The sequence below is a fragment of the Haliaeetus leucocephalus genome, unplaced genomic scaffold (genome assembly GCF_000737465.1).
Source record: "Haliaeetus leucocephalus isolate CR32 unplaced genomic scaffold, Haliaeetus_leucocephalus-4.0 Scaffold1, whole genome shotgun sequence".
Taxonomy (NCBI): Eukaryota; Metazoa; Chordata; class Aves; order Accipitriformes; family Accipitridae; genus Haliaeetus; species Haliaeetus leucocephalus.
In genome coordinates, this window is record NW_010972437.1 from 6,405,805 (window position 1) to 6,432,202 (window position 26,398).

Consider the following 26,398-nt stretch of genomic DNA (forward strand, 5'->3'; position numbering starts at 1 on the left):
CTTTTGATGCATCTCTCTTCTTCCCACTCCGTTACATGCTCCACTTAAATGCAAAGTTCAACTTGAATTCAACAATTCAACTATAATCAGAAAAAAAAAAGGTGTGCATGCTTTATAAATGCTGATCAATTACACTTGCTAAGTCACATGTACAAGGTAGGCTGGAAGACAGCTGAACACTGTTTTCACACATGCTCAGGTAGAAGTTATTTCACAGAAAAACCTTTTGCTATTTTAAAGACTGGAAAAAAAATTCCCAATGTCTAAACAGTTGCCAAACACAGATTTTCACATCACTGGTGTTATGGCCTGGTTTAGAAGTCTGAACTGCAAGACAATCTGCTTGACTGAAAACAAGCTAAATGTTGTTTTAACACATTTTTTCTTTCATCTCTGAAAGGTAGGTTTCTTTGTGGCTCCCAAGTAGAAAACCCAACATTTGGCATTTCAGCAAAACGGTTTTCAAATGCCATTTCTGAAACTGTAAGTGAGCTATTCTAATAAAGGGTGAAGTTACTGTTCCCTTGCTTATTCAAAAAATGTTGGGTTATTTTAGAGACTCACAGCAAGGGGTGGAACCTACCACCGCATGGCTACTCTATTCAGACAGTCACAAGACTCTCATGCTTTTTACAGTAGAGCAGGGAGATATAATGCCATGTTCTTCATGGACTTCTGTTTTTAATCAAAGCACACCTAGTTATTTCCCTTATCACATCAATGACATTTCTCTCAGAAGGAATTCGTTGATGGCATTTACTGGAATCATCCAATTTCCCCATCCACTCCAGACAATAAGCAATGTTTACTGCAACAGCACTCAGAAGCCTCAAGGAGGTTCAAATCATATTTGATTTGAACAAATGCACATGTAGAAAATATTCCATTATTCTAATTATCCTAATAATTCCATTATTTCTAATAATGGCTCTGCTGCATTTCAGCTGCAGTAAAGAGCAAGTACTTGATCATCAGGAATGCATCACAAGTGAAAAGCCAAGACGTCTAGAAAGGAACAAGGCTGAAGTCCCTAAAGTTATGGGGAAAGATTATGCATTTAAACTCAGTCAAGTGTTAGTTTTCTTCACATGAAAGGCTCTGCATAATTACAAATATCAAGTATTCTAGTAACCTCTTTATCTTACAGATGATAAAAAACAGACACTTCAAAAATTACCAAAGGAGGTGAAGAAGGGATGTAACAGTTCAATCAGCAAAAGCAACTGGTTTTATTCCTGCAGGATACAGTGTTAGAATACCAACTAAGAACATTAAGGCATTTTTATTTTGTTTGGTTTTCTAGCAAGAGCACTAAATAGGCACTGAGTCTTACTGTAGCATGTGTGATACAAGATGCATTGATATGTTCTAAATCTTCAGCTAGGACAAAAAATCAGAAAGTATAAAATTAAAGACTTCAATATTCCCTCATGTTTTTTTACAACTCCCTTACTGTACTTTGCAATGCTGCTAACACATCAGAACTAGATTAATGTGTTAATGTTTTGAAAAACACTAAAAAATGTTGGCCTCTTTTCAGACCTTTGGTTTAGACCAATAACAGATAACAGTAACCAACCAAAATTGTCTGCATCTCATATATAATTCTTCATTCTAAAACACATGCTGGTGAAAGAACTTTAATGTATCAAGACCTTTATACAACATTAGAAGGACTGAGCATTTACTTCAGCAGTGAAACAAATGCACTGAAGTTCAATGTATTACATGTCTTCTTTTGAAGACAAGTGGTGACCGTATAGACAAGGGGATGAAGCTCCCCCTTATATTAGCATTTTATTACAAAATCAGAACAGATTTTAAACTCTAAATGCAGAAGTAAGAAATAGTGAGAGAATTCCTACATCAGTGAGCATTATGATTTCCTCCTGTGATAGTTTCCCAGGAAAACTTTGTACACTGAAAAGCAAATGCACATGTCTAAATCCATAATACTCTATTTCAGAGAGTTACAATGAATAGGATAGGAAAATGCTCTGGACAGCCACCAGCTGGAAAGAAAGGCTTTTTATTTCAAAACTTGCTACAAAAGGACATTTAAAATAAGGACAATAAGGACATCTTTAAATATTTATGGCACAAATATGTGCACACTTTTTAACTTGATACAAGAAATTTATTAATTGTTAATACCCACTGATTATGCTTTGTTCTGTATAAAGGTCATTAGACAGGAGAAAGACAGCTGTTCTCCATGCATATACAACTGTGGTTCTTAAGACATTGCCAAAATGACTGCATTCTGAGAGTACTTGTATTAAACACATAGGAAAGATTCTCTGAAGAGTTTCTGGTTGAGAGCTAGAGCCTCAACTACTATTTAATTTGCTCTGGAGCCCACACTCAGATCTACTACTACACAGCTCTAATTGGTGAAAGGTTTATAATGAGGTAGAATAGAGAATAGGTCACAGGACCACAGGTTATCACAAGACAAAATAATCTTCCAGTCATGGTGACTAACTGTCATGGTTTAACCCCAGCCAGTAACTAAGCACCATGTAGCTGCTCACTCCCCCCCCGCCCCCAGTGGGATGGAGGACAGAATTGGAAAAAAGTAAAAACCATGGGTTGAGATAAGAACAGTTTAAGAGAACAGAAAGGAAGAAACTAATAATGATAATAATAACAGTAATAAAAATAACAATAATAATAATAAAAGGATTGGAATATACAAAACAAGTGATGCACAATGCAATTGCTCACCACTTGCCAACTGATGCCCAGTTAGTTCCTAAGAAGCAACACCCGCCCCCCGCCCAGGCCAACTCCTCCCAGTATATACTGGGCATGACGTCACATGGTATGGAATATTCCTTTGGCCAGTTTGGGTCAGCTGCTCTGGCTGTGTCCCCTCCCAACTTCTTGTGCCCCTCCAGCCTTCTTGCTGGCTGGGCATGAGAAGCTGAAAAATCCTTGACTTAGTACAAAAACTACTTAGCAACAACTGAAAATATCAGTGCGTTACCAATGTTCTTCTCTTACTGAATCCAAGACATAACACTATACCAGCTACTAGAAAGAAAATTAACTCTATCCCAGCTGAAACCAGGACACTAACTGTGCCAGTTGCCTGTTTACTTAGATGCGAGCACAGAAGTCCCGCTTTATTAGTCTGCAGATGCCTCAAGACAAAATTAACTGCTCTGGAGTGAGTAACTATAGGAGAATAGAGAGTGGTGAACACACAGAGCTAGAAAGGGTTGCCTTATGTATCTATGATGTGACAAGTCAGGTAGACAGTGCACTAATCCTGCACGAATATGGCTCCACAGGCTTTGCTATTCAAAACAATGAAATTATTTGTGGCAATATACACTGCCACTGCAACTGGTGTGGACAGCTACTTGGGGAACACAGAACTGGGAAAGCGAGGAGAGCAGCCTCATTTTCACAGTAAAATGAGTTGTACTCTGTTAGCAGACATGCACATAGATTGAGTTTATCCAGCCCTCATTTGGCCAATTGTGCCTTAACTCATTTCTGATATACACCACGTAGATGAGCTTACTCAACTTGTCATTTAGCCCTGAGTTAACCACAGACGCTATTCTGAATTGCATGTACCAGGCTCAGACATGAGAAGATCTGAGCTTTGAAGTAACTGTGGGACTAAGACAGGTAAATAATAGAAGCAGGGAAGTATTAAAGATTCCCATCAAAGCTAAATCCTAGATTATTGCTATTTACCAGCTGCTGTAAATAGATGATCATGAAAGTTTTAATGCTGTGAATTGTCTTACTCAGCGAGCTGATATCAGTAGAGGAATTTACATACACTGAATTAAAAGGTATTTTTACAGAAAAAAAAGAACTGTGAGAAATTGCTGAGGTAACACAAAAGAAAAAAAATTACATTATGGATCCACAAGAGTTAAACATACTAGCCCTGAAAAATTAAGACACTTGCTTCTAATTTCAAGAAAGTTACCCTTTTCAAGTTTTATTTGGGAAAAAAAATGCAGTCAACAAATTTCCTAAAGATTAGAAAATAATTCAAATACTTTTTAATCATAAAAATGTGCAACAGTCCTTGTATAGTCCTTAGAGGGAGCAGAACAATTCATAATACTGTCATTTACCAATTTAATATTACCAATCCACCTCAGGAACAATTGGTAACTTCTGCACAATTGACGCCAGGCTCAGCCAAGCCGCATTTTTACTACAGTGGTAAAAGATATTTTGAATAAAAAAAAAGACAGAAAATTCTGAGCTAGCTTTTTATTTACAGCACAAATTAAACACATAATCCTTAACCTCACAGAATTGTCATTTCTAATTTTTTCTAAATTTCTAAATAAAGAAGTTTGTCTTTTGATTGATTTTTTTATGGGTCTGCCTGTATCATTTTGGAAGGACCAAAAGCAGTGCAGACAGATAATAAATGTAGGTATCTAACTTCTCTGTCACTGAGCCTAGCAGCACACAAACTTTCTGATGTGCTTCTGTGGGGAAGCTGGGAGGCAGGCTCTCCCCATATGCACACGCTCTCCACCTTGTCCCTCTTCCCCACTTCCTGCAGCATCCAAATGTCCGCCAAGGTTTTCACCAATTCACTTCCCTTGTGGCAAACCCTACCACACATGACACCAGAATCTTGGGGCAAAACATTAGTAGATTTGCAGTTCACCTAAAGGAATGAGTGACAAAAAGGTATTAATTCCTAGAATGCTTATCAAGTGAGATTCAGTACTCAACATAGAAAAGTCAGAAGTCTAACGCGGTCATCATCTGATGTGTTTCTTCCATACCTTAAAAGCAGCACCTCCGTGAATAACAGATTTGATGAAAATCCCAAGATCAGCTCCAGTCTCCCGAGATTTGTTGCCTTTTAAGCTCACACCAAGTCCGGCAGAGCCAGAATCATTCAGAGGAATCTCAAAGGTCAGCTGCTCTGTGGTTTCTGGAGAAAGAATACTGCAGTTTGGCTCTCCTTTCTGTTGGAGAAAACAAGGATGAAAACATGGGTGAAAAGCAGGCAGAGACAATGTATAAACCAGTTGTATCCATAGGTTCATATGACATGAAATAGTCCTCTTTTCCAGCAAGTAGCTTGAAGAAGCAGCCTTATAACCAACCATGCATTTAGCTGACATTTTGTCACATGATCTGGCTTAAAATATTATTTTTAATGATACCTAGGAATATGCCTAAATAGAAGGTAAAATAGCTTAGTTCCACATGATATAAAACTGATGTTGCAGCAGAATATAAAAAAGACATTTATTTTAAACACAGCTGCATTAAAATTGTAAGCCATAAAACTCTCAACATCTTTACATGCAGGTCACAAACTGTAATGATAGTTGTACTGTTAAATCCCATTCCCCTCTGAAAATTGAGTTTCATCCTTAAAAAATTATCCTTCCCTTAAACCTGTCTACAGAGGGAAGGTGGTGTAACAAAAGTGAGGGTGAGAATTGAAAACGCAGTAACTTATTCTGCACTGACTCACTTCGCACATACTTTTATTCCATAGAGGTTTGGGGGTTTTTTCCCGTCTAGTATAGGTTGATCCTAAGATTTTTTCCCAGATTAGATTGTTATTTACAAGACTGCCAAGTCAAGTATCCATTGCTAGGGAAGATGAGAAAGAACTTTCTTTTACTGTATACTGTATCTGCAGTTTTATAGTGTTGTATGTTGTTGGGGGGGGTTGTTTCTTTGTTTTTTTTTTTTAAAGCAGGTTAGAATCATGAAATTAAACATCATCAAATTCTTGCCTGAAATATTCATACTGGCACTCTACAGAAATAAAACTAGGACAACAAGACCTACTATGGAGTAAAGTGTTCATGGAAGGTATTAGTGGAAAAGACCTTATGCATGACATCTGATCTTATTCCACTCTTCCTTCTCCATATAGCTCTAAGACAATTAACCAGCTTAAGTTTCTTGTCATTTGGACTTCTTCTATTCTTTGTAACAGCAGTGTTAAAAAATTAATAGGAAAAAAACTATGAAAAGGAAATATACAGACAAGTACAAGCTGAAAAAGATGACTGGGGGCTGCTTTCAAAGGTGTCAAAGTCTTATGTTAAATTATCAAGTAGAGGCTGAATGAGAACAATAGACAATACTTTATCTCTATACTGACTCATGGATGGTGGCAAATGCTGTGTGGGGGTGGCTGCAGCAATGGAAGCAGAGTAACTGGCAACGCAGAGGTAAACCCATCTGGGCTGCCCCATGGTGGCAAAATATTGCTGCCCAGCTAGAGAACCTGGTTGTGAAAGCACGTCACATAGATGTTCATGTACCTAAGAACTGGGCCACTGAAGAACATCAAAACAACCAACAGGTTAGACAAGGCTGCTAAGATTGAAGTGGCTCAGGTAGATCTGGATTGGCAACAGTGAATTATTTATGGCTCATTGGGCCCCTTGACACCTCAGGCCATCAGGGAAGAGATGCAACATATAGATGGGCTTGTCATCAAGGGGTGGACCTGACCATGGATACTATCGCACAGATTACCATGAATGTGAAACATGCGCTTCAATCAAGCAAGCCAAGCAGTTAAAACCTCTGTGGTATGGAGGATGATGGCTGAAATATAAATACGGGGTGGCCTAGCAGATTGACCACATCACACTTCCACAAACCCATCAAGGCAAGCACCATGTGCTTACAATGGTGGAAGCAACCACCGGATGGCTGGAAACATATCCCATGCCCCATGCCACTGCCTGGAACACTATCCTGGGCCTTGAAAACCAAGTCTTATGGCAACACGGCACCCCAGAAAGAATAGAGTCAGACAATGGGACTAATTTCCAAAACAACCTCATAGACACCTGGGCCAAAGAGCATGGCATTGAGTGGGTATATCACATCCCCTATCACCCACCAGACTCCAGGAAAATCAAGCAATACAATGGATTGTTAAAGACTACATTGAGAGCAATGGGTGGTGGGACCTTCAAACACTGGGATACACATTTAGCAAAAGCCACCTGGTTAGTCAACACCAGAGGATCTGTCAGTTGAGCTGGCCCTGCCCAGCCAGAACTTTTACATGCTGTAGAAGGGGATAAATTCCCTGTAGTGCACATAAAAAATACGCTGGGGAAAACAGTCTGGGTTGCTCCCACCTCAGACAAAGGCAAACCAATTCATGGGATTGCTTTTGCTCAAATACCTGGGTGTACTCGGTGGTTGATGCGGAAGGATGAGGAAGTCTGATGTGTGCCTCATGGGGATTTGATTTTAGGTAAGAATAGTCATTAGATTAAATTGTATGATGTTGATTGCTATATCAGGCTGCCACTATATGTCATCATTATTATAATTGTTATATGCTATATCAATGGTATTCTAATAAGAATCACTTAGATGAACGAAGAATGAACTTTGATAAAATCAAGCAAAGGGCAGTGGCGATGGAACCGGGACTGACTTCAGCATGCAACAATCCAACACTACACACCATCCTCCTGCTGTGCCCCATGTCACCCGCTCACCGCATGACACCAAAGCCCAATCCTGTTCTGCCGACTGAGCGGAGTTTGCATCATCCCTCCTGCCCAGACAGACTGTTAAGACAGATTGAGACCAAAGTCATGGACTGAATGAACTCGACAGACACTTGATAGAGATGGCCCATAGACTACGTGAATGGTATCTGTGTGTATATATCAAAAGACGAGAAAAGTGGTGGTGATTAACTGGAAACGTATGGTGAAGTGTGAGATCTGGGCATGACGTGAATGGTACAGAATAAGGGGTGGATATTGTCCTGGTTTCAGTTCTGATAGAGTTAATTTTCTTCTTAGTAGCTGGTACACTATGTTTTGGATTTAGTGTGAGAATAATCTTGATAACACCCTGATAGTTTAGTTGGTGCTAAGTAGCGCTTATCCTAAGTTAAGGATTTTTCAGTTCCCCGTGCCCTGCCAGCAAGCAGGCGTACAAGAACCTGGGAGGGAGCACGGCCAGGACAGCTGACCCGAACTAGCCAAAGGGATATTCCGTATCACAGAACGTCATGCTCAGTATAGAAACCGGGGGGAGTTGGCCGGGAGGGGTGGATCGCTGCTCGGGCATTGGTCAGTGGGTGGTGAGCAATTACATTGTGCATCACTTGTCTTTTTTTTTTAATTATATCCCTTTTCATTACTACTATTATTATTATAATATTTTATTATTATTATTGTTAGTATCACATTTTATTTTACTTTAGTTATTAAATTGTTCTTTTCTCAAGCCATGAGTTTTACTTTTTTTCCAATTCTCCTCCCACCCCACTGGGCTGGGGAGGGGGAGTGAGTGAGCAGCTGCATGGTGCCTAGCTCCTGGCTGGCCTTAAACCATGACAAGGCCACATGCAAGGAGGAGTGCAGTAGCCAGGCCAATCCTCCTTTTACCTAATGAAGGATCATTTCCAGGGCCTGAGCTGCAGCACATACAATATCAATACATTTGTTAGCAAAGGTGCCAGCAGTACAGTTGTTTTCTCAGCAGCCAGAGTAGTCCCATATATTAATCTATTATGCTGTCTGGTCAACAAGAAGTATGATCACAGAACTAAGAGCAGAAATTAATATTCTGAAGCAACAAAAAATTACAAACAATAACTACTAAGTATATTTCCATTTATTTCAGATACCCTTTCACTGATGAGAAACAGCTACTGGCTCGACAGCAATTGCACAAACCAGAGAGCTAGGACTATAAACCTTAATCCCAATATGCACCATGCTCAAATTATTTGGGGAATTTAACTACATGATATTAAGACAACACAATTTGCCTAACTGCCAGATATAAAAGTGACATAGCACCAACACTGACAATTGTCTTGATGCCAGCACTCATCTCCAGTACCTGCGTTACAAATTTGTGCTTTTGTTTTTGTTCACCAGCAGCAGACAATTCTCAGTAACAAATCTGTCACTTTTATTTCTTAGCTGTGGATCCTGAAAGTAATCCCCCAAAACGTACAAATTCATACCTACTACTGTGAACGATACAGAATGATAATTTGTTAACACTCCTGCTCAGACTTCCTTCAAAAGAATCAGTGTAAGGAAAAAACTCACAATTAGTGGCCTTCTAACATAGAAGCATTTTGCATTTAACTTCCTCAAGGTATTACACTCAAGATTTTCTGCCCAATTTTTTGTTTTTCAAAACGCACATATTCTCGTCAGTCAGTTCAGAACTCTTAGGTCCGAAGTTTACTCAAATGGCACATCCTGTCCAGATTTGGACAGAAGAAATTTTTCTCAGGGTCCAGGACATTTGATGTCTCTTGCAGCCCTTCAGGACAGTCTATTTTATATTACTTTCCTGGTTCCCTAGGCAAGCAGGTCCTGTGTGCTGCTACTGTTCTTCCACTTTAATCCATGACACCTGCACCAGACTCTTGCTCCTTCTGTATGTCAATGCTATGGTTTTGTCTTTCTCAATACCATGAGGAAAGCAGTAAAGGGGGGTTGTTATCACAGGACATAAAAGCTCCCAGTGCTCATGCCTACCTTCACCAGAGCAGTCACAAATTGCTTTATAATGTTACCTTAATATGAACTCGGACTTCAGCTAAAACTGAATTTGGTCACATTCAGATCGATTTTTAATGGGGATGGCTGATGGTAAGCCCTAGCACAAAGGCTATTATTCTGAAAAAAACCCCAACTTTCAAGGAAAAGGTGGCACAGTATTTTTGTCACAAAAAATTATGTAATTTTTTGTTAGCTTCTTTCTCAGGAGCATCTTACCTATTTCACTTTAAGCTCCAAGATGTACATTAATTTCAGGCTAAGGACTTCATGCATTTATTAACACAAACTTGTTAAAAACCAGACAACAGGATCTATACATGTCCCTCAAGCCAATATATGAAAATAAACTAGGCATACGAGTCTGCTTTAATTTGAGTCAAGCACTCTAATCAATACGATTCTCATGTGTACTATCGCTCTTGTCTCTGACCCACCGGTGACACTGATGACAAGGCTCCAGCCCCCCCTGGCTGCACCCAAGGCCTTGGCAGTGTTGGGAGCAGGAGTGGCTGTAGGAGGCAGGACGCTGACACCTTCTCCACAGCACGGGCACAGGCTCCATAGCAGCACTGTGCTCAACTCTAGGCTTCAAGAAACAAGCTAGATGAATTCCAGAGGACAGTAATCTAACAACCTTGTTTAACCTTGAAAAAAAACAAAAAGAAAAAAAAAGGGGGGGGGGGCCTGAGCCTAAAAGGGGACGTAATAGTCTTCAAAACACTTCACAGTAGCATTTTCCCCCTTTTTCTTTGCAAGTGATTTTTGACATAAGAAATATCTCATTTAAATAGCAGGCAAGGAAATTTCAGTGAGTCTCAAAGAAAAACTTTGCCCTCAATATCTGGGGAAAAAAGACTGACTAGGTGGTCACTAGAACTGTCCCACTATAAACTTACTAAGATAATGATATTACATGTAGTTTTTCAGTATAGCTTAGTCCAATTTTAGATTCTGATACAAATAAATTGCTAAAAGCAGAGTAATAAAAAAAAGTAACAGAGTTGTTCAATGTTCTATTCTATCTCCTAACTTCCTTTAGCATAACTACGCCATGCATTAGCTCTTCTAAGTAACCTACCAGATCACTGTCTGCATGCCTGGATGTGTTACCTACTGAACATTAAGATGTATTCAGCAGGACACCAGACAAGTACAGTAAATTTTTTGTCAGTATTTCATTTCCACTGCTTTCCTTAGTATCTAATTTGGAATCCGTAACATTTAACTACCATTTTCCTTGCTACAATTCTGTGGGAAACAGATAATTTTATCATAGAAAAACCTTAGTAAATTTAATTTAAGTTTAAAAAAACCAGCTGCTTTTACCTGTTACTGAGGAACTCTGTGATCTTCCTTAAGTCCTTCACAAGCATTTCTTGTTCAACACCAATTATCCTAAAAATATCTCCTTTTCCTTATTTATATTCAGCCTTACCCTAACATCCAGCAAAAGTTGATTTAAAAATAATGTTGAACTTTGTTTAATAGTACTATCAAAAATTTGTTACCCATGAGGAGGGTGAATGACATTTCAACGATTTCACAGGGATGGGTAATAGGAAAGGAGATGCACATCTACAAATCAATGATGAATTCATTATAAGATCAAGTAAACTCTGTCTTTATACCCTTAAAGTTTTCATTCGCTACTCATCCTATGGCATCTGATAGCAAATGCCTGGTAGTCAGTCTGTAACATGAAGACTCTTTGGTGCAAATACAAGATTGAAAACTTTTCTTTGTGGGAGAACGTGAGAAGTGGCAGAAAGGAGGAAAAACAGAGGAGAAATAAAAAGGGATGAACAGAACCTAGAAGCTTGATTTCACCCTATACTCACTAAATGGTTTCAAATTATTATCCTGATGATAGTGTCTTCCCAAGGAATGCCTTTTCACTGATGATCAAAAAGAGCTCCAGCCATCGTCAAGTTAACAGCTCGTCAATTAACTGCTTCATTTGGGTAACTAATTTCATGAGTGATGGTCCTGGTTCCTACGATATGCAGGTATGACTATTAAATGCTGCTAGTGACTCACAGAGCTGGATTCCTACTGCCTCTATTTCCCTGACTTTGCTAAAACATCATCCCAAGACATCAATACTTTACAAAAGAGCAACAACCATCAGCTGAATTATGGTCTGGTAAAGGAATTCCTCTCCAGTGCACTAAACCTTGAATTCTATTAGAAATACTTCTTACCTCAAGATCATCCTAGAATCTGAATTCACTCAAACACAGAATGAATGAAACGAGCTGCAACACAAATATGTTTCTAGCTGAGGAAAAACTTAAGAGTTTAATGTTATAAAATTCCCAGTCAACAATCACATTGTGTATTTTCCACGACAAATGTATCACACCTCAGCACTTCAGGAATTAAATGATAGTGTATCACTTATATTATTCCCTACTGCAGACATAGATAAGTAACTCAATGGTACTATGATAAATGAGAAATCTTCATATAAATCAAAGTCCAGATAGCCAAGTGATGAGACCTCAAGATGGCTAGAGATTCGAGATGGCCTGGCCTGTACTCTTCCTTTAACATGGGTACACTGAAGACAGCAAAAGGGATTTTAAGCTCTTAAGTATTAATAAAATATACTATACAGCAAAACAGGTTTAAGTTAAGAAAAAAAAAAGACTTGAAAAAAAAAAATCCATCTCCATTGCTCATTTTGTCCTTGCTGGGCAGGTCCTTCCTTCAGCTTTGCTAAATCTTAGCCTGTCAGCTTTCAATGGCTTCCTCAGCTCCAACAAGCTCTCAACAGTCCCCTCTAGATATGCACATCTCCCTTCCCAGTCCCCTCTGCAACCTGGTGATGTTTGTTCCCTACTATTTCTAGGAGTCTGCCAGCCTCAGCTCCTACTGCAAAGCTCCCTCCTGGTCACACTGTCCAGTGTTCCAGATAGTTCCTGAGCGTTCTCAACTGCTTGGGGAAGACAATGATCTCCTCTCTTTCTCCAGGCGGTTTCTCCTGGACCAGAATGCAGCAGTCAGAAGTCATCTAAGGGCAATCTTTCCACTTGCTGTCCAGGCTCAGCTGTTAAACAGAATGGAGCAACCAACCAAACAGGTACCATCTCCCACAAGGGAATTCAGGACAGGAATGTTTTAATCTACCAAGATACCTGCATGGAACTTCAGTAAAATCAACTCTGACATTTACTGAAACACCACAAACCAGACAAAAAAGTTCAGAAGAGTTTATATGAAGGTGAGAGAAGATTTGAGAGTTGAAAGCCCTAATAAGTACTGAATAACATTCAGCAATGCAGATTGAAAACCTTTATCTAAGAGTCTCAGGATACATTTGATTAATTGATGTTCTGCCAATGATTTTATTTAATTTTTAGAAGCACATCTATACCTCAGGTCTCTGATTTCTTAATTAAAAGGCTATAATAAAGGATTCTTAAAACCTAAAGTTTCACTGGTATATAATATAATACAAGAACACCAACAAATTCTCAGTATTTTAAAGAACAGATAGAATATACTTTTAGCCTTCTCTTATTCCCACAATACACAAAAACTGCTCAGTCACCAGTACAAACAGAATTGTAACCTTTGAGAAAGTACTCTGTATTGTATTCTACCCCTTTCTACTTAGTCCATGGTTATATCTACTCAATATTGTGTCAATCCTCTGTCTACCATGGGACAACACTTTCAATTAGTCCTTTTATTTAACGCCTGTTCTCATTGACCACGGCACTTTTGATCTGTGGATTTATGATAATCTAATGCATATCTCTCACTGGAAAGGTTGCCTTATTTATCCCTATTGTTCTTTTGCCAAAAGAGAAGCTTACAAAAAAAATTAGCTCCCACTTAAGGCAGGAAGGAAACAGCATTTGTTTAACACAACAAGAGACCTTTCAGTACCTGTCTGGTGCCCTTGACCAACACGCTATTATGGTCTCTCAATATGTTGGCTGCCCCTTGCCTGACTGCTCACTTCTGATAAGAGATGCCAACTCCCTGGAGTGCCATTCAGAGCTGAGAGCAAAAGGCAAGGGACCCAGGAGGTTCATTTTCAAAGGCTTATGAAAGAAATAAGACATTTACATGCTTCTGCAATTATTTGCTGAAAAAAAAGCCTGTAAAAGTTAAAGAGCAGCATTTGAATTGTGGCACCACATAACTGTTATTGGCAGAAAATCTTGAAAAGAAGATACCTCCTTATTTGCACTATTCTCTATGTTCTTTCCAAGATCTTAGCCATAATTAAGAAATACTTTGCTGACAGCTCAGTCATTCACTCACTACAAAATCTGCACTGTATTTTGCAATAGATATACAGTAACACTCTTGAAAATGATACTCAAAGGTAATGCACTACTGTAATCTTGTCACAATCTAGTAAATAACTGAAGTCATTGCTGCATGTATTCATCTTTAGCATTTTTGACAGATGCTTTCATATTGGCTTCTTTAAAATCATCTGTATTCCGTACTGCAATATAACCTAAATGATCACTAATGGCAAACCCTGCTAAGACAAAAAAGTCAATAGCAAATCCATGGAGATATATTACACTGTACTTGGATACTTTTTACATTAACACAGTACACTACAAATTTGTGTCATATTAGATAGAATGAATGGTTCTTGTTTGAATTATGTAGACTGTCTGTAATTATAGCTTTGAAAACTGACAAAATGAGATTCAGCTCTTCATCCAAGGCAGATACACTGCATTTCACAGTTTATTACTTGATGTCATAGGATGCTTCAAAAATGGGAGACTCTCCAGTTTGCTTGACATGCATATTCGAGATCCCATAGCAAGTTTTACCCAAGGAAATGGTTTGTCCTTGCAAAAGAATTTTGTAATTTGGTGTTGCATTGCTCTTCAACTTTTAAAAATGCAGTCTCACTTAACCTTTTAAGTTACATAACTGTAGGAAACAGAGGGAGAAAAATTAACTAGTTCAGTCCTCAATCAAGGTATGCCCCACTGTGAAAACACCCATTTTCATCCCATGTATGGGGTTAATCATGTGCTTAAGCACCCTACTGAGCTGGAGCCTTATGCAGTTAATATACCTTGCCACTTAGATCCTAAAATCTCATCACTCATGAAGATGGAAGACTGCATGGTATTTTCAGGGTAAATTTAGGATTGTTGTTACTGTACACTTTCAGAATATATTCTGGGCAAACAGGTCACAACACTGTGATGTACAAATCCAACTATTTACTTGATTTACTGGTTACTGTTTTAAAGGGATAGTAAACAGCAATAAGCAGTGTATAATTCTTTTACATCCAATTCAAACACCACATGCACATTTTTTACATTAAGTCAGCCTAGGAAAACATTTTTCATGGATTCCAAGGCAGAGAGACTTTTAAAAAATTTCATATGGTATATGGAATAAATCTGGTGACCCTTGTAAATGGCAAGGTACTATAGCTGCCAGTAAGATTTAAGAATTGCCCAAATACTTTGGTTTTATTAAAAGCAAATACTGTAAATCTGGGTAAATGCATCTAAAATGTATTAAGACTCAATTTCTGTTAAAAGCCAGATTTTATACACCTCTATTCTGATGTATATATACTTCTGATTTCATTTCCCAATGGTCTGAGGTAGGGTTCCTCAACTTAGAGCTGAGTTTGGGGCAGTAAACCTGAAAGCAAATACAGTATCTCATGGTATGAGTAAAACTATGCTTTTCTCTCCTTACTTGACCCCACTCTAACTTTTTTTTTTTTACCAACAGGCAGAGCACCATCAGAGGTTCTTGCAAGCAACGAGTGCTATGACCAGAGCTTTCAGACCACCCTTTTAAGATTCCTTGTATTTGCTGGAAAATAGTAAGAGTGGGATCTGAAAGACAAATCATTACTGGATCACAACACTTTGACAGGTTTGACAGCAAAAGCAATGGTAGACCGGATGCAATAAAGTCTGCAGCCTCAAAAAGGCTGACTGCCACTATCACATGGAAAAGCACAATAAATGTTTGCTGTGTTGGTAGCTATATTGGCACTTCACAGCATATGAGAGCTTGTTCTGCCATTGCAAAATTGTCGGATCTAGTTTAAATTAAAAAACCCAACCACTTTTTAAAGATACATGAATTATTCATTCAATTTATTCCCCTTTGGTAAGTTAGGGAGTCCCACTAAAACCCGGGATAAATAAAGGGATACTTTTGCCACACCTTCTATTCACTGTGACAGGAAAGACTGTCACATTCCTTCTAAACAGTGATCTCTTACTGACTTTTATAACGAGCACAGTAACTAATCAACAAACCTCACTGCATAGTTTCCAGTACTCTAAGCTATAACGAACTAGTAACCATCTTCTGAAAAACATAATGAAAGCTGAAAACCTTTGAGGGGCTACAGTACACAATGTATTCACTCTAAAAAGATACATTTGTGTAGACACAACCTACACTCATCTCTCAACTATTCTAGATAAAGGGAAACTATAGGCCCCAAATTAAACACGTTCCTTCAAAAGTTCTTGGAAAAAAACCTGGACTTTTAAAATCTACATAAAGTTATTCAAAATGGAAGGCACCATGCGTATTCACAATATCCTTCTCTTTATTATGCAGAACAATTCAAGAACTGAATCTTGTGATTGTTATTAAAATCCAACATATGTATATTGACTTTTTTTTTCTATCAGATTCTTCCCCTTTGAATAGAGATAACACAACAGAGAATTGGTACTTGCTAGAATCACTTTCTGACTGAAATTATTTGACCATTTCTGCTTAAATTGAGCACTAGAATCACTGGTTTGACCTACAAAAACAGGTGCAAAAATGGTTAAGTCTAGGTTGAAATTTCACCTATTATTTCCTGCACATGAAAAGGCAAGAAACCATTAAAAGGAAGTAACAGAAATTAAACTTTGAATATTAAAAACAAAAAAGACAACACTTCAGGCAAACAAGTTCTCCTTCAGGCATAGAAGTTCAAGGTAGTGGAAGGAATTAGCTAGGGGAAAACCGAAACATAAAAGTTAATCACATGGTACGCAGAATGAAGAAAAAATGCTTAATTGAACTTGCCACTCATCCTGCTTCCTTCTATCCTGTATAGTACATGTGTAAAAAAAGACTCAGAATTAAAGATCAGCTAGTACATTATATACATTGTTGTTGTTTTAGCTTTTGTTGTAAAAATGCTGGTTTGTTCCCTTTCCTCCTCCATTCTTCAGGAATCAGTGAATATGGCAAAACCCATAGAGATAGTGATTACAGTTGAAAGCGGTAAGTCAAAGCTATCTTTAAAACAACAACAACAAAAGCATATGCAAAAATTACACTATGTATGTGCTCTAACTTAAAGAAAAATGCATCAAAGTATTTTCAGTGCTATATTATTTCTGGCAACTGCAGAACAGGCACATTCCTCTGTTTATGTGCGTCATACCCACTATCCTGAAGGCTCATGAAAAATAACAAGAATAAAGAATTGCATAGGGTCATGGCACAGAATGGGTTACACCAAAGCTGTTCTCATGCAAGTAGCTTTGTTTGTTTTACCAATTCAGGGATAAAGAGAGAGAAGGGACAGTAAGTGATCTTTATATCATTATTAAAAGAAATGGCACCTTCAGATCACACATTTTCCCTGGAGAAAGAACAAGATGCAACAAATACACATGATCAAAACATTGTATTTTCAAAACACAATAGAATCATAGCCACAATTTGATGTATATTCCATTTACTTTGATAAGAGCTGGAAAATCCAAACCTGTTCAGTTAAGCCAGTTTCTCTCTGTAATATTCACCATCCTTTAGAAAACAATCAGTGTTACACAGTTTAAAACCCAAATGCACCTCAAAGAATGCACTAATCACTGGCCACTCTGTAGGCTGTGGTAATTAAGTGAATCAAGACCCTCCCCTGAGTTTTGGAATCAGCTCCTTACTCAGCTGCTATATTGTCAACAGCTGGCATGAATTACTGGGAACATTTGGCTAACTGGATAATAAGGAGGACAGCCTGTGGTTGGTCCAAATTCTACTCCACTGATCTGCTTCAATTAAAAAAAAAAACAACCAAAAAACCTCACTGGATCCTCCTTTGCTTTTTTAAAAGCAGTAACAACACTACAAAGATTGGATTTTCTATTTTATTCCCTCATTATGCACAAACAATGTAACTGTACAACTCTCACATGTTGCATGGACTAGTGTAACTGAAGTCCCAATTCCCTATAATTTAATAATGCCTGTTTGCAACACTGATTCATCCTCACCCATATCACATCTCTCTCCTGGCTGATGTGGTACAGGTTTGCAACTCTGAATATACTTTTGTACCTGCTAGCAATTCATCAGCATAGATCACAGTAACAAAACCCCCAAACTCTGCTCCCACCTAGCTTACTGAAGAGAAAATACTAATGAGACGAAGCTTTCTCCAAACCACAGCTTTGTTATGAGGTAAACTCAAATTATATTATTACAGACCCATGCAACCAAATGCCACCCACTGTTACTTTGTTACATTATTTGCTTTGTGCCCCTGCAGCTATCAAATTCTCTCCAGAAATCCATGTAGGAATCCCGTTCTAGTGGAGCAACATGCTCAAAAGTGGGTTTGTGCATGGTCTCTAGTGGGTCCAACTTCCAGAGGCATCTTTGCCACAGGAAGCTGTGGGGACTGGACACGTTTACCAGGTGGTCCTTCTCTTCCCTTCCACAGGTAACAGGGAATCTGAAGAAAACAGCTTCTCAGATTACAGTCCCTGGAGAACTGCTCAAATCAAGAACCAAGTCTGATAAAAAGCAATTACCCTACCATTGCCAGGTATTAACAAAACCCCCAAGTATTTAGGGAAACTCTGCATGCATGTTACATAGTCAGAACATTCAGTTACAGCTGTCCTTGAAAAATATTGGATTATCCACTGCCTTTTCTTCCAAAAACAAACATTTAAAGTGCTGGCTTTTTTCTCCTCTTTGATCAAAACAGCATTGGATCTTTTGAGGTAGCAGAGGATTAGTCGAATGTAATATCATCGCTAAAGCTAAAAACAAAGAAAAAAGCTAAACCAATTTTAATTATTTTTTTTTTAATCTTTGCTGAGACTATTCTCAGTCATCCTATGAATTCTAACAAGCATCACATTAATATCAACATCTGGTAGCTTAGTGTTATAGTAACCCACACTTTTGCTGTGAGCTACCAAACAGATGCTGCTGAAAGGCTTTTTAATTTAGAAGGGCTGGTTTCATAAAATTATCTAATGTATTTCAGTAACTCACATTTGTATTATATTGTACTTGACTGGGATAACAAGAAACACAGAACAGTATTAGAATTCACATATCATCACTGTTACAGTGAAGGCCATCACTTGTGCATCATTCTTTTGCAGAGAAAGCAATCTAAGCGAAGGTCAAGCCAGCAGGATAAACGTGGCTACTTTCTGGATTTCAATCATGCCAGTCATAAGTCACCTTTTGAAAGGTGGTTAATCCTTGCTGTAGGGGCTAGAATTTAATAGCAGGCAATTGTGGCAGGTAAAAGTTACAAATAGCTTTCAGATTCTTCCAGTCTTTTATACTCACACATTATTACAGTGATTTCCAAGACAATTTGTACTATGATAATAAAGAATAACGTATAATGTTGGGGGAACAGGAGAGGTAAAAGAAGAATACATACTTTTTTTAAAAGTCCATTTTCCAACTAATGTGTTTTATAACTTAATCCGGAAGAAAAAAAACCTGTTGATGGGTAGCCTTTTCAAAAAAATTAGCTCTTACTTGTGGAAGAAAAGAAATCCTGAACACAATAGATAATTCAGTACTTTCACACTCAGGAATTTCCCTCCGATCCATACAGACACTGACTCTACAGCTAGGGGCTTACTAAACAGAGGATTACAACGACCAACTTTGGTGCTTTGGGAATCACTGACAACAAATGCCCATTACAGGGCTGAAAATATTCTACCATTATACTCCTTAAAGATTACCCAATAAAAAAGGAAAATGAAAGCAAGAATAGTTTCGTTAGGACACTTCACAATTGCTATACTACATGAAAAAGTGGGCACCAGTGGCACAAGAGGAAAGGCTCGTATGAGAGAATCTGAACTCCCCTCCAGCTTCTTATCCTACCATAGGCAACGGGCACCCTTTCCTCAACAAGGTCCAACTGGTAACAAGGAAACAAGAGGAAAACTGTCAGCAATGTTTTGTGAGGAAACATGGAGGATGCTAATGGTCTAAAGCAAAAGGAAAAGCAAGAAGGCGGCATCTTAAGACTTAAGAATGAAGGCAGTTTATGTTTTTTAAAGGAGATAAAATGAGACAAAAGCAGGAAATGCTGTCCTTCCCTTATCCTGAGAACTTCTTAATGAAAGGTCAAGTATAGCCATCAATCAAGATAAGGAAGAGGCGACCAAAGAGATGACCTTCTTTGAAGGGAAACAGGTATCAGATAGCACTTTTACACTGATGTAGTCCTCCCTCTATGTGAGAGAAAAGAGAACACAGTTTCATGCCAGTGTTTAAAAAAAAAAAAAAGTGAAAATCAAGCATTTAAGATAGAACAAAGTCAGACATGCAAGAGCCTATTAAGTCAAAGACTTGCAGCCAAGGAAAAGCTTGCTTCCAAAATTTATGAGGAGTACAACAGAATTCTATTCCTCACCACTCCCTCAGTTTGGCACCTGGTTTAGGAGATGCATCTCCTGGGGGCAGCAACCCTCACTAGTTTGTTACTGATAAGCTGCAGGACTCATTACATGCTCTTTAAATTTCTGGTTTAAAGTTTGTTGCTTTTCTCAAAGAGAATAATCCATTTTCAGTCATGCTTGACCTCACAGTTACTAAGTGAATTTACAATATTCCCCCCATGAGTTATGCTTACGATGTCATTTATGGGATGAAAAATCAGATTGCATGGAATTGCATCTAAAGTAGATGAAATCAAATATCCTTCAAAATCAAATGTAAGTATAAATACATCTCGAACACAAGCCTTATACAGTTACCTTTTGCTGGCTTTCTTAGCCAACAACAATTAATTTCTATTTCTTGGGCTAGTTTTAAAACATGGAATTGTTTCAATATCACTCTTCAGGAAAAAATAATGTTTACCAGCTCTCGAGGTAGAAAGGCCTCCTCCTGACGAGCCACAATCAGACAGACAGTTTCCCCTTGCTTTGTGCTCCTCAGCATAGCTACAAGCTCCTCCTGGGTCCTGCCAGTGATGTCCCGTCCATTCACCTACCAGACACAAAAGAACAGAGGATGTCACATCTGTGAGTATGACTGTCCTTTGTCATTTCCCCCTCAACTAACACAGGTGGCATTCAGTGACTGAGAGCAAAGAAGAATTAGCAACAGCTCCCACACTGTCTCTCCCCCCTCTGGCCCTGCACAAACCACTTAACCTTTTTTTTCCCCTCATTTTCACCATCTGTTAAAGCAGCTCTGTAGTACTTACCCACCTTGCAGGGGGTTTGTGAGGCTTAATTAGTTTGTAAAGCACTTTGAAGATGAAAAAGTACAGAAACAAGACCTAAGTATTAAAACTGTTTACCTTAAGAGCTTTTTGAGGTTAGTAAGTAGAAATAACCCATTAGATAATGAGATTGTAAGTCACAAGATATTGAAAACTTTAAACAGACTGATTTGAGCAAAATTGCCTTAAAATCAGCACTTGACCACCTCGATATTAATCAGAGATTTTTGGACACGGCTGAAGAGGCAAGACATGTTTTATTTCTAAACTGATACATTTATCTGCTTTAAGAACCAAGATGTTATCAGGTTCCCCTTGTTCAAACATCCCATGGATGCTTGTGAAAAGCACCTTTTTCCAAATTGCAGTGTAAAATACTTGTTGACAAACAGTACAAAAGCCATAAGACTTTTTTTATTTTAAACCAAGGTCAAGAATTTTAACTCCATACATCAGTAGTATGTATAAGGAAATAAAATATTCATGTCAAAACCAGCGATCAATACTCAGCAATGCAAATAGAATGGACGTTTATCCTAACCTCCAGGATTCTGTCTCCTGATTGCAAACGACCATCTTTTACTGCTGCACCTTTTGGTAAAATATTCTTCACAAAAATCGGACCAGGACCATGTACTGAAGAGTCTCTGGTAACCACAGTGAAACCAAGTCCTTCTGGACCTAGAAGGTCAGATAAAGAACTCCCAACATAAGTTTCAACAAGCAAATTATGATCATTAAAAGTAAGTAAACAATGTCAGCAACGTATGATAGACACTCAATTCAGGTTAGCTCTTAAAAAAAGAAAGCAAACAAAAAGCTGTAAACATGAGCCTGTTTTCTGCATGGTCTAGAGCGGAATTCTATCAATGTCAGAACACATGCTCAGATCTTCCTGCAACAGCTAGAGATGGAAATACTTTTGGATAGCCCACAACAATACAAAACAAGCAAGAACTCTCATTTGAAAGCATTTACCTTTTCTCTAGGTGGTTTTAGTATCAGCCTTCACATTAATGTCAATAGTCTTTGAAACAAATCAGAGCAACCAGAATTGTTTATGAGCATAAATTTAGCAGGGTTTACCGAAACTTGGAGAAAAGTGGAAAATGTCACATGATTTGAATGCAAAAACTGCTGGCAACATGTTGTTAAGAAAGGACAAAGTGATATTTCAAAGCTTCCATTAGTGAAGTTGTTTGCTGCTTGGAAATAAACAACCTCAAGTGTTATTAGACAAATGTTTTAACAAATAATTAGGGAGTAAAATCAATATTAGCAGGTACTGCTTATAAGCCACCCAAATCACCCAGGAATAGCAGGGTCCATAAAAATCTTTTTATATTGAGCAGGATTGCTACCCATGTGATAGTTTTCAGAGACATCATCATGTCAGTATCACATTCCTATCATTTCTAAAAATATAAATTACTGTTTCAAAATCAAAAACATTACATCTAAAATGGGGAAAATTCTAAAGTAGGCTTTGTTAATGCAAAGCTGAAGAGTTCAGAAGTAAAAATACATGATTTAAGTTAAGAAATAACAAAAATTAAGAAATGACGGCTTGATTACATTCATTATGTGTTAAAAGAATAAAGTTAGAGTTTTTAAAAGGGCCACTTCTAGCATAAAATTTAACTCTCAGCCAAATCAGAGACAGAAATTAAACAGAAAATATAAATGCTAATTGGGATCTGCTTAAGCACATTTTACAACATGTGCATAAACCTGTTACTCCATGCAAAGACAGACATCTGCATGAAGCAGCAATTAAAGATATACACAGAAAATTCGGCCTGCTGACAGCTGAATAAATAGAGATGGAAAGAAAAGGTTTGCAGAAAATAAAAAAGGGAAAGACAGGTAAATCTGTGGTCAACCTCTTGGATAACATGAAACAGACCAGAATATATTTTTAAACATATCTTTAAAAGAATGTCATAACAGTGCTGTAGTCAATTAGCAGATACGAATAAAAATAACAAAGGTCACCAGCAGACAGTTCAAATTTTTATTCTGTACTTGTGAAAAGGCTGAAGCATCTCTTAATATCCCATGTTGCTAATGAAACACCTTCCACATAATCAGTAACTGACATGCTTTAAAAATCAGTAAATCTGGATAACATGCATCCAAAATTTACGACAAAGCTGACTGTTGAGAACATTACTGTTAATATTCCTTCAGCTTTTGGAAGTTTTGGAACTTTTAAACCATAAATAACTTGCTTGTGCTTTTGTACTTAGAGTTTTAATGTCACTAGTTTAGTTAAAAGTTAAGGTATCACTATAGAGAACATGATACAGAATTAATCACATCATCTCCAAAGACTTACCTTTTTTCAGGTCTATCTTTATTTTCTTTGCATTTTTTTTAATGCCAAAGCCCATAAGGGGAGACAAGGAGGGAGAAGACAACTTTCTACCCAGACGTGGGAGGCTGGGGCTCTTAGCTTGTTGTAGTGTTGCCTGTACACCTGCCTCCAAGCTGCTTGCTCCAGAAAGAGTAACTGTTTTCAGAGCAGGTTTTGGATGAACAGGAGGCGGAATCTTTGTTTTTGCAACTCCTTCTTCGTTATCCAGAAAACAAAGAGGAGCAATAGCAGACTTCTCATATTGTTCTCGATTATATGGAGGAAGGACTTCTAAGATGACACTTTGAAATTTCATTGCCTGACGGAAGATATCCTGAGCCCTTTAAAAGAAAGGTACGTAAATTCACATAACAAACTTTGCCCAATTTTTCCAGTTTGAAGTTGTTTACAGGGAATAAGACAAAAATTTATTTTAAACGTGAAGAAATAACCTTACCTTCACATCTACAGGGCCCCTTTGCTAAAAAGTAAACATGAAACAAGATTTCTAAACTACCGCATTTCCTTACATTTCAAGTAGGAACAGCACATCTGTCAGGAGTCCTAGGGTGCTATGAAAACATACCAGCCACAATAAACTAATGAACGCAATTCTTCATGCAAAACATCAGGAAGGGAAGTTCCAATGGCAAAAGCTCATCAAAAGACTCCTGAAGTTATAGCTTGCTACCTTTTTCAAGTGTTTTTCTGTTACATATTTTGTTGGTGGCATAGAGGCACACTGAGCACTTAAAACCAATTGCTCTGGTGGATACATCTACTCTGAGCAAGCTCAAGACTCCATTTATTCCGAGTACAGCCTAACTGCCCCTCAGATTCCTTCATCACCCCTAATGCAACTGCTGGCTGATTCCAAAGCAATAAAAAAGGATGAGGCTATGGGATATATGAACATCTTCAGAAGAAATATTGTGACTGCAAATGGTGCAACAGAAAAGGATCATGGTATGGGATATATAGACATCAGAAAAAATACTGGTGACAGAAAAGGTGCAACTATTTGTGTGTTTCTACATAAATGGATAAAAGAATAGGTAGATACTACCCAAATCTTTCAAGCAGTAACCTCTTGCTAAGGTGGCTATGTGGACTTTACTTAATCGATGGCTTTATAGATGTGCTCAGTTGCAACACCAGAAACTGTGTTAGAGCATTTAACGAAACTACTCCCCTTGAACTGATAACATGGTAACAATACAGTGTTCAGGTTCCCATGTATTGCAAGACAATTAAGACAAGTTGGCCGGAGCAACTGTTCATACAGACTTCCCTACATTTTGAATAACCTGTAGATTTGGTCAATCAAGACATTTTATGACCTTGGATTCTAAAGGAACAAAGGAGACTTCTCTCTCTCCACACATTCCTCTCCTACCTTCTGATGGAGTAAGTGGACTCACTTTCTTCCATACTGCAGAAGACAACTCAAGTAGAAACAGAAGCAGTAGCTGAAGCACGTTTTGAGAATGAAAAATCAAGAACTACTGCTTAGCAGAATCAGGTCAAGAGGGGAAGTAATGGCCACATTAATATTTAAATAAATCATGGGGTCCTTTTGAGAACAATTTACATATCTCCTACCTTTCTGTAGCACGTTTGTCAGTCAGGCAAAGTCAGTATTTCACTGAAGTCTTGGCTTTGGATTTACACTCAGTTATGCAACAGGAGTCAACACTGAAAGTACTTCTGAAATAAACAGCTTTTTACACCGATACAGAAAGGAAGCCACTGCAAACGTTAACATCTTGAATACTGTATTGGGTTTGTGTGGCACTGCTTTGGTAGCAGGGGAGGGGCTGCAGGGGTGGCTCCTGTGAGAAGCTGCTAGAAGCTTCCCCAGCTCCAAGTCGGACCCGCCACTGGCCCAGGCTGAGCCCATCAGTGACGGTGGTAGCACCTCTGGGAGAACAGATTTAAGAAGGGGAACCTGCAGTGGAGAGTGGAATGTGAGAGAAACCCCTGTGCAGACACTGAGGCCAGTGAAGAAGGAGGGGGAGGAGGTGCGCCGGAGGAGGGGATGCCCCTGCAGCCCGTGGTGAGGCGGCAGGCTGTACCCCCCAGCCCACGGAGGGGAGCAGATGTCCCCCTGCAGCCCGGGAAGGAGCCCACGCCAGAGCAGGGGGATGCCCCCCAAGATGGCCATGACTCCATAGGAAAGCCCGCGCTGGAGCAGTCTGTGCCTGAAGGACTGAAGCCTGCGGAAAGGACCCACGCTGGAGCAGTTCGTGAAGAACTGCAGCCCATGGGAAGGACCCACATTGGAGAAGTTCATGAAGGACTGTCTCCCGTGGGAGGGACCCCACGCTGCAGCAGGGGAAGAGGGAGGAGTCCTCCCCTGAGGAGGAAGCAGCAGCAGAGACAACGTGTGATGAACTAGCCCCAACCCCCATTCCCCATCCTCCTGCACCGCTGCAGGGGAGGAGGTAGAGAACCGGGAATGGAGTTGAGCTGGGAAGGAGAGAGGGGTGGGGGGAAGGTGTTCTAGGGTTTGGTTTTACTTCTCAGTATCCTTGTTTTGATTTGATTGGTAGTATATTGAATTGATTTTGTTTCTTCCCCAAGTCGAGTCTGTCTTTTGCCCATGACCATAAGTGGTAAGTGATCCCTCCCTGTCCTTGTCTCGACCCACAAGCTTTTCTTTGTATTTTCTCTTCCTCATCCCACCTGGGGGGGCGGGGGGGGGAGGAGTGAGCAAGCAGCCTCCTGGTGCTTTGTTGCCAGCTGGGCTTAAACCACAACAAATACAAACATACTGCTTTCCCAGATCAACAGAGCTGCACAGTACCTCCACCTTGCAGCTCTAGGTAGTGGAAGGGAGGAGCTTTTCTGAGGGGGGTTTTGCAGCATGAAGACACTGAAGTCAGGGGGCAGTCCCATTGGATACTGCTGTGGGAAGGAACCATCTTGGCTACACTGAGTGTAGGTGACCAAGAGTCAGAATAACCGCATTCGTTGACAGGAGTCACTGCCAAAAGAGAAACCTCAAACTTGGAAAAGAAAGGTAGCAGGGAGAGTATTGGA

The 26,398-nt window shown here is 39.0% G+C and overlaps 1 protein-coding gene across 1 annotated transcript in view; it reads right to left on the reverse strand.

Annotated features, from left to right (window-relative positions):
- The window catches only part of PARD3B (par-3 family cell polarity regulator beta), a 430,355-nt gene that overhangs the window by 201,775 nt on the left and 202,182 nt on the right, over nt 1-26,398 (reverse strand). Inside the window, exons 8-11 of the mRNA XM_010565338.1 lie at nt 23,339-23,697; nt 21,542-21,681; nt 20,634-20,762; nt 4,776-4,961 (exon numbers count right to left, since the gene is read on the reverse strand). Of these exons, the coding sequence (XP_010563640.1) occupies nt 4,776-4,961; nt 20,634-20,762; nt 21,542-21,681; nt 23,339-23,697 (814 nt within the window). The remainder of the gene's footprint in view (nt 1-4,775; nt 4,962-20,633; nt 20,763-21,541; nt 21,682-23,338; nt 23,698-26,398) is intronic.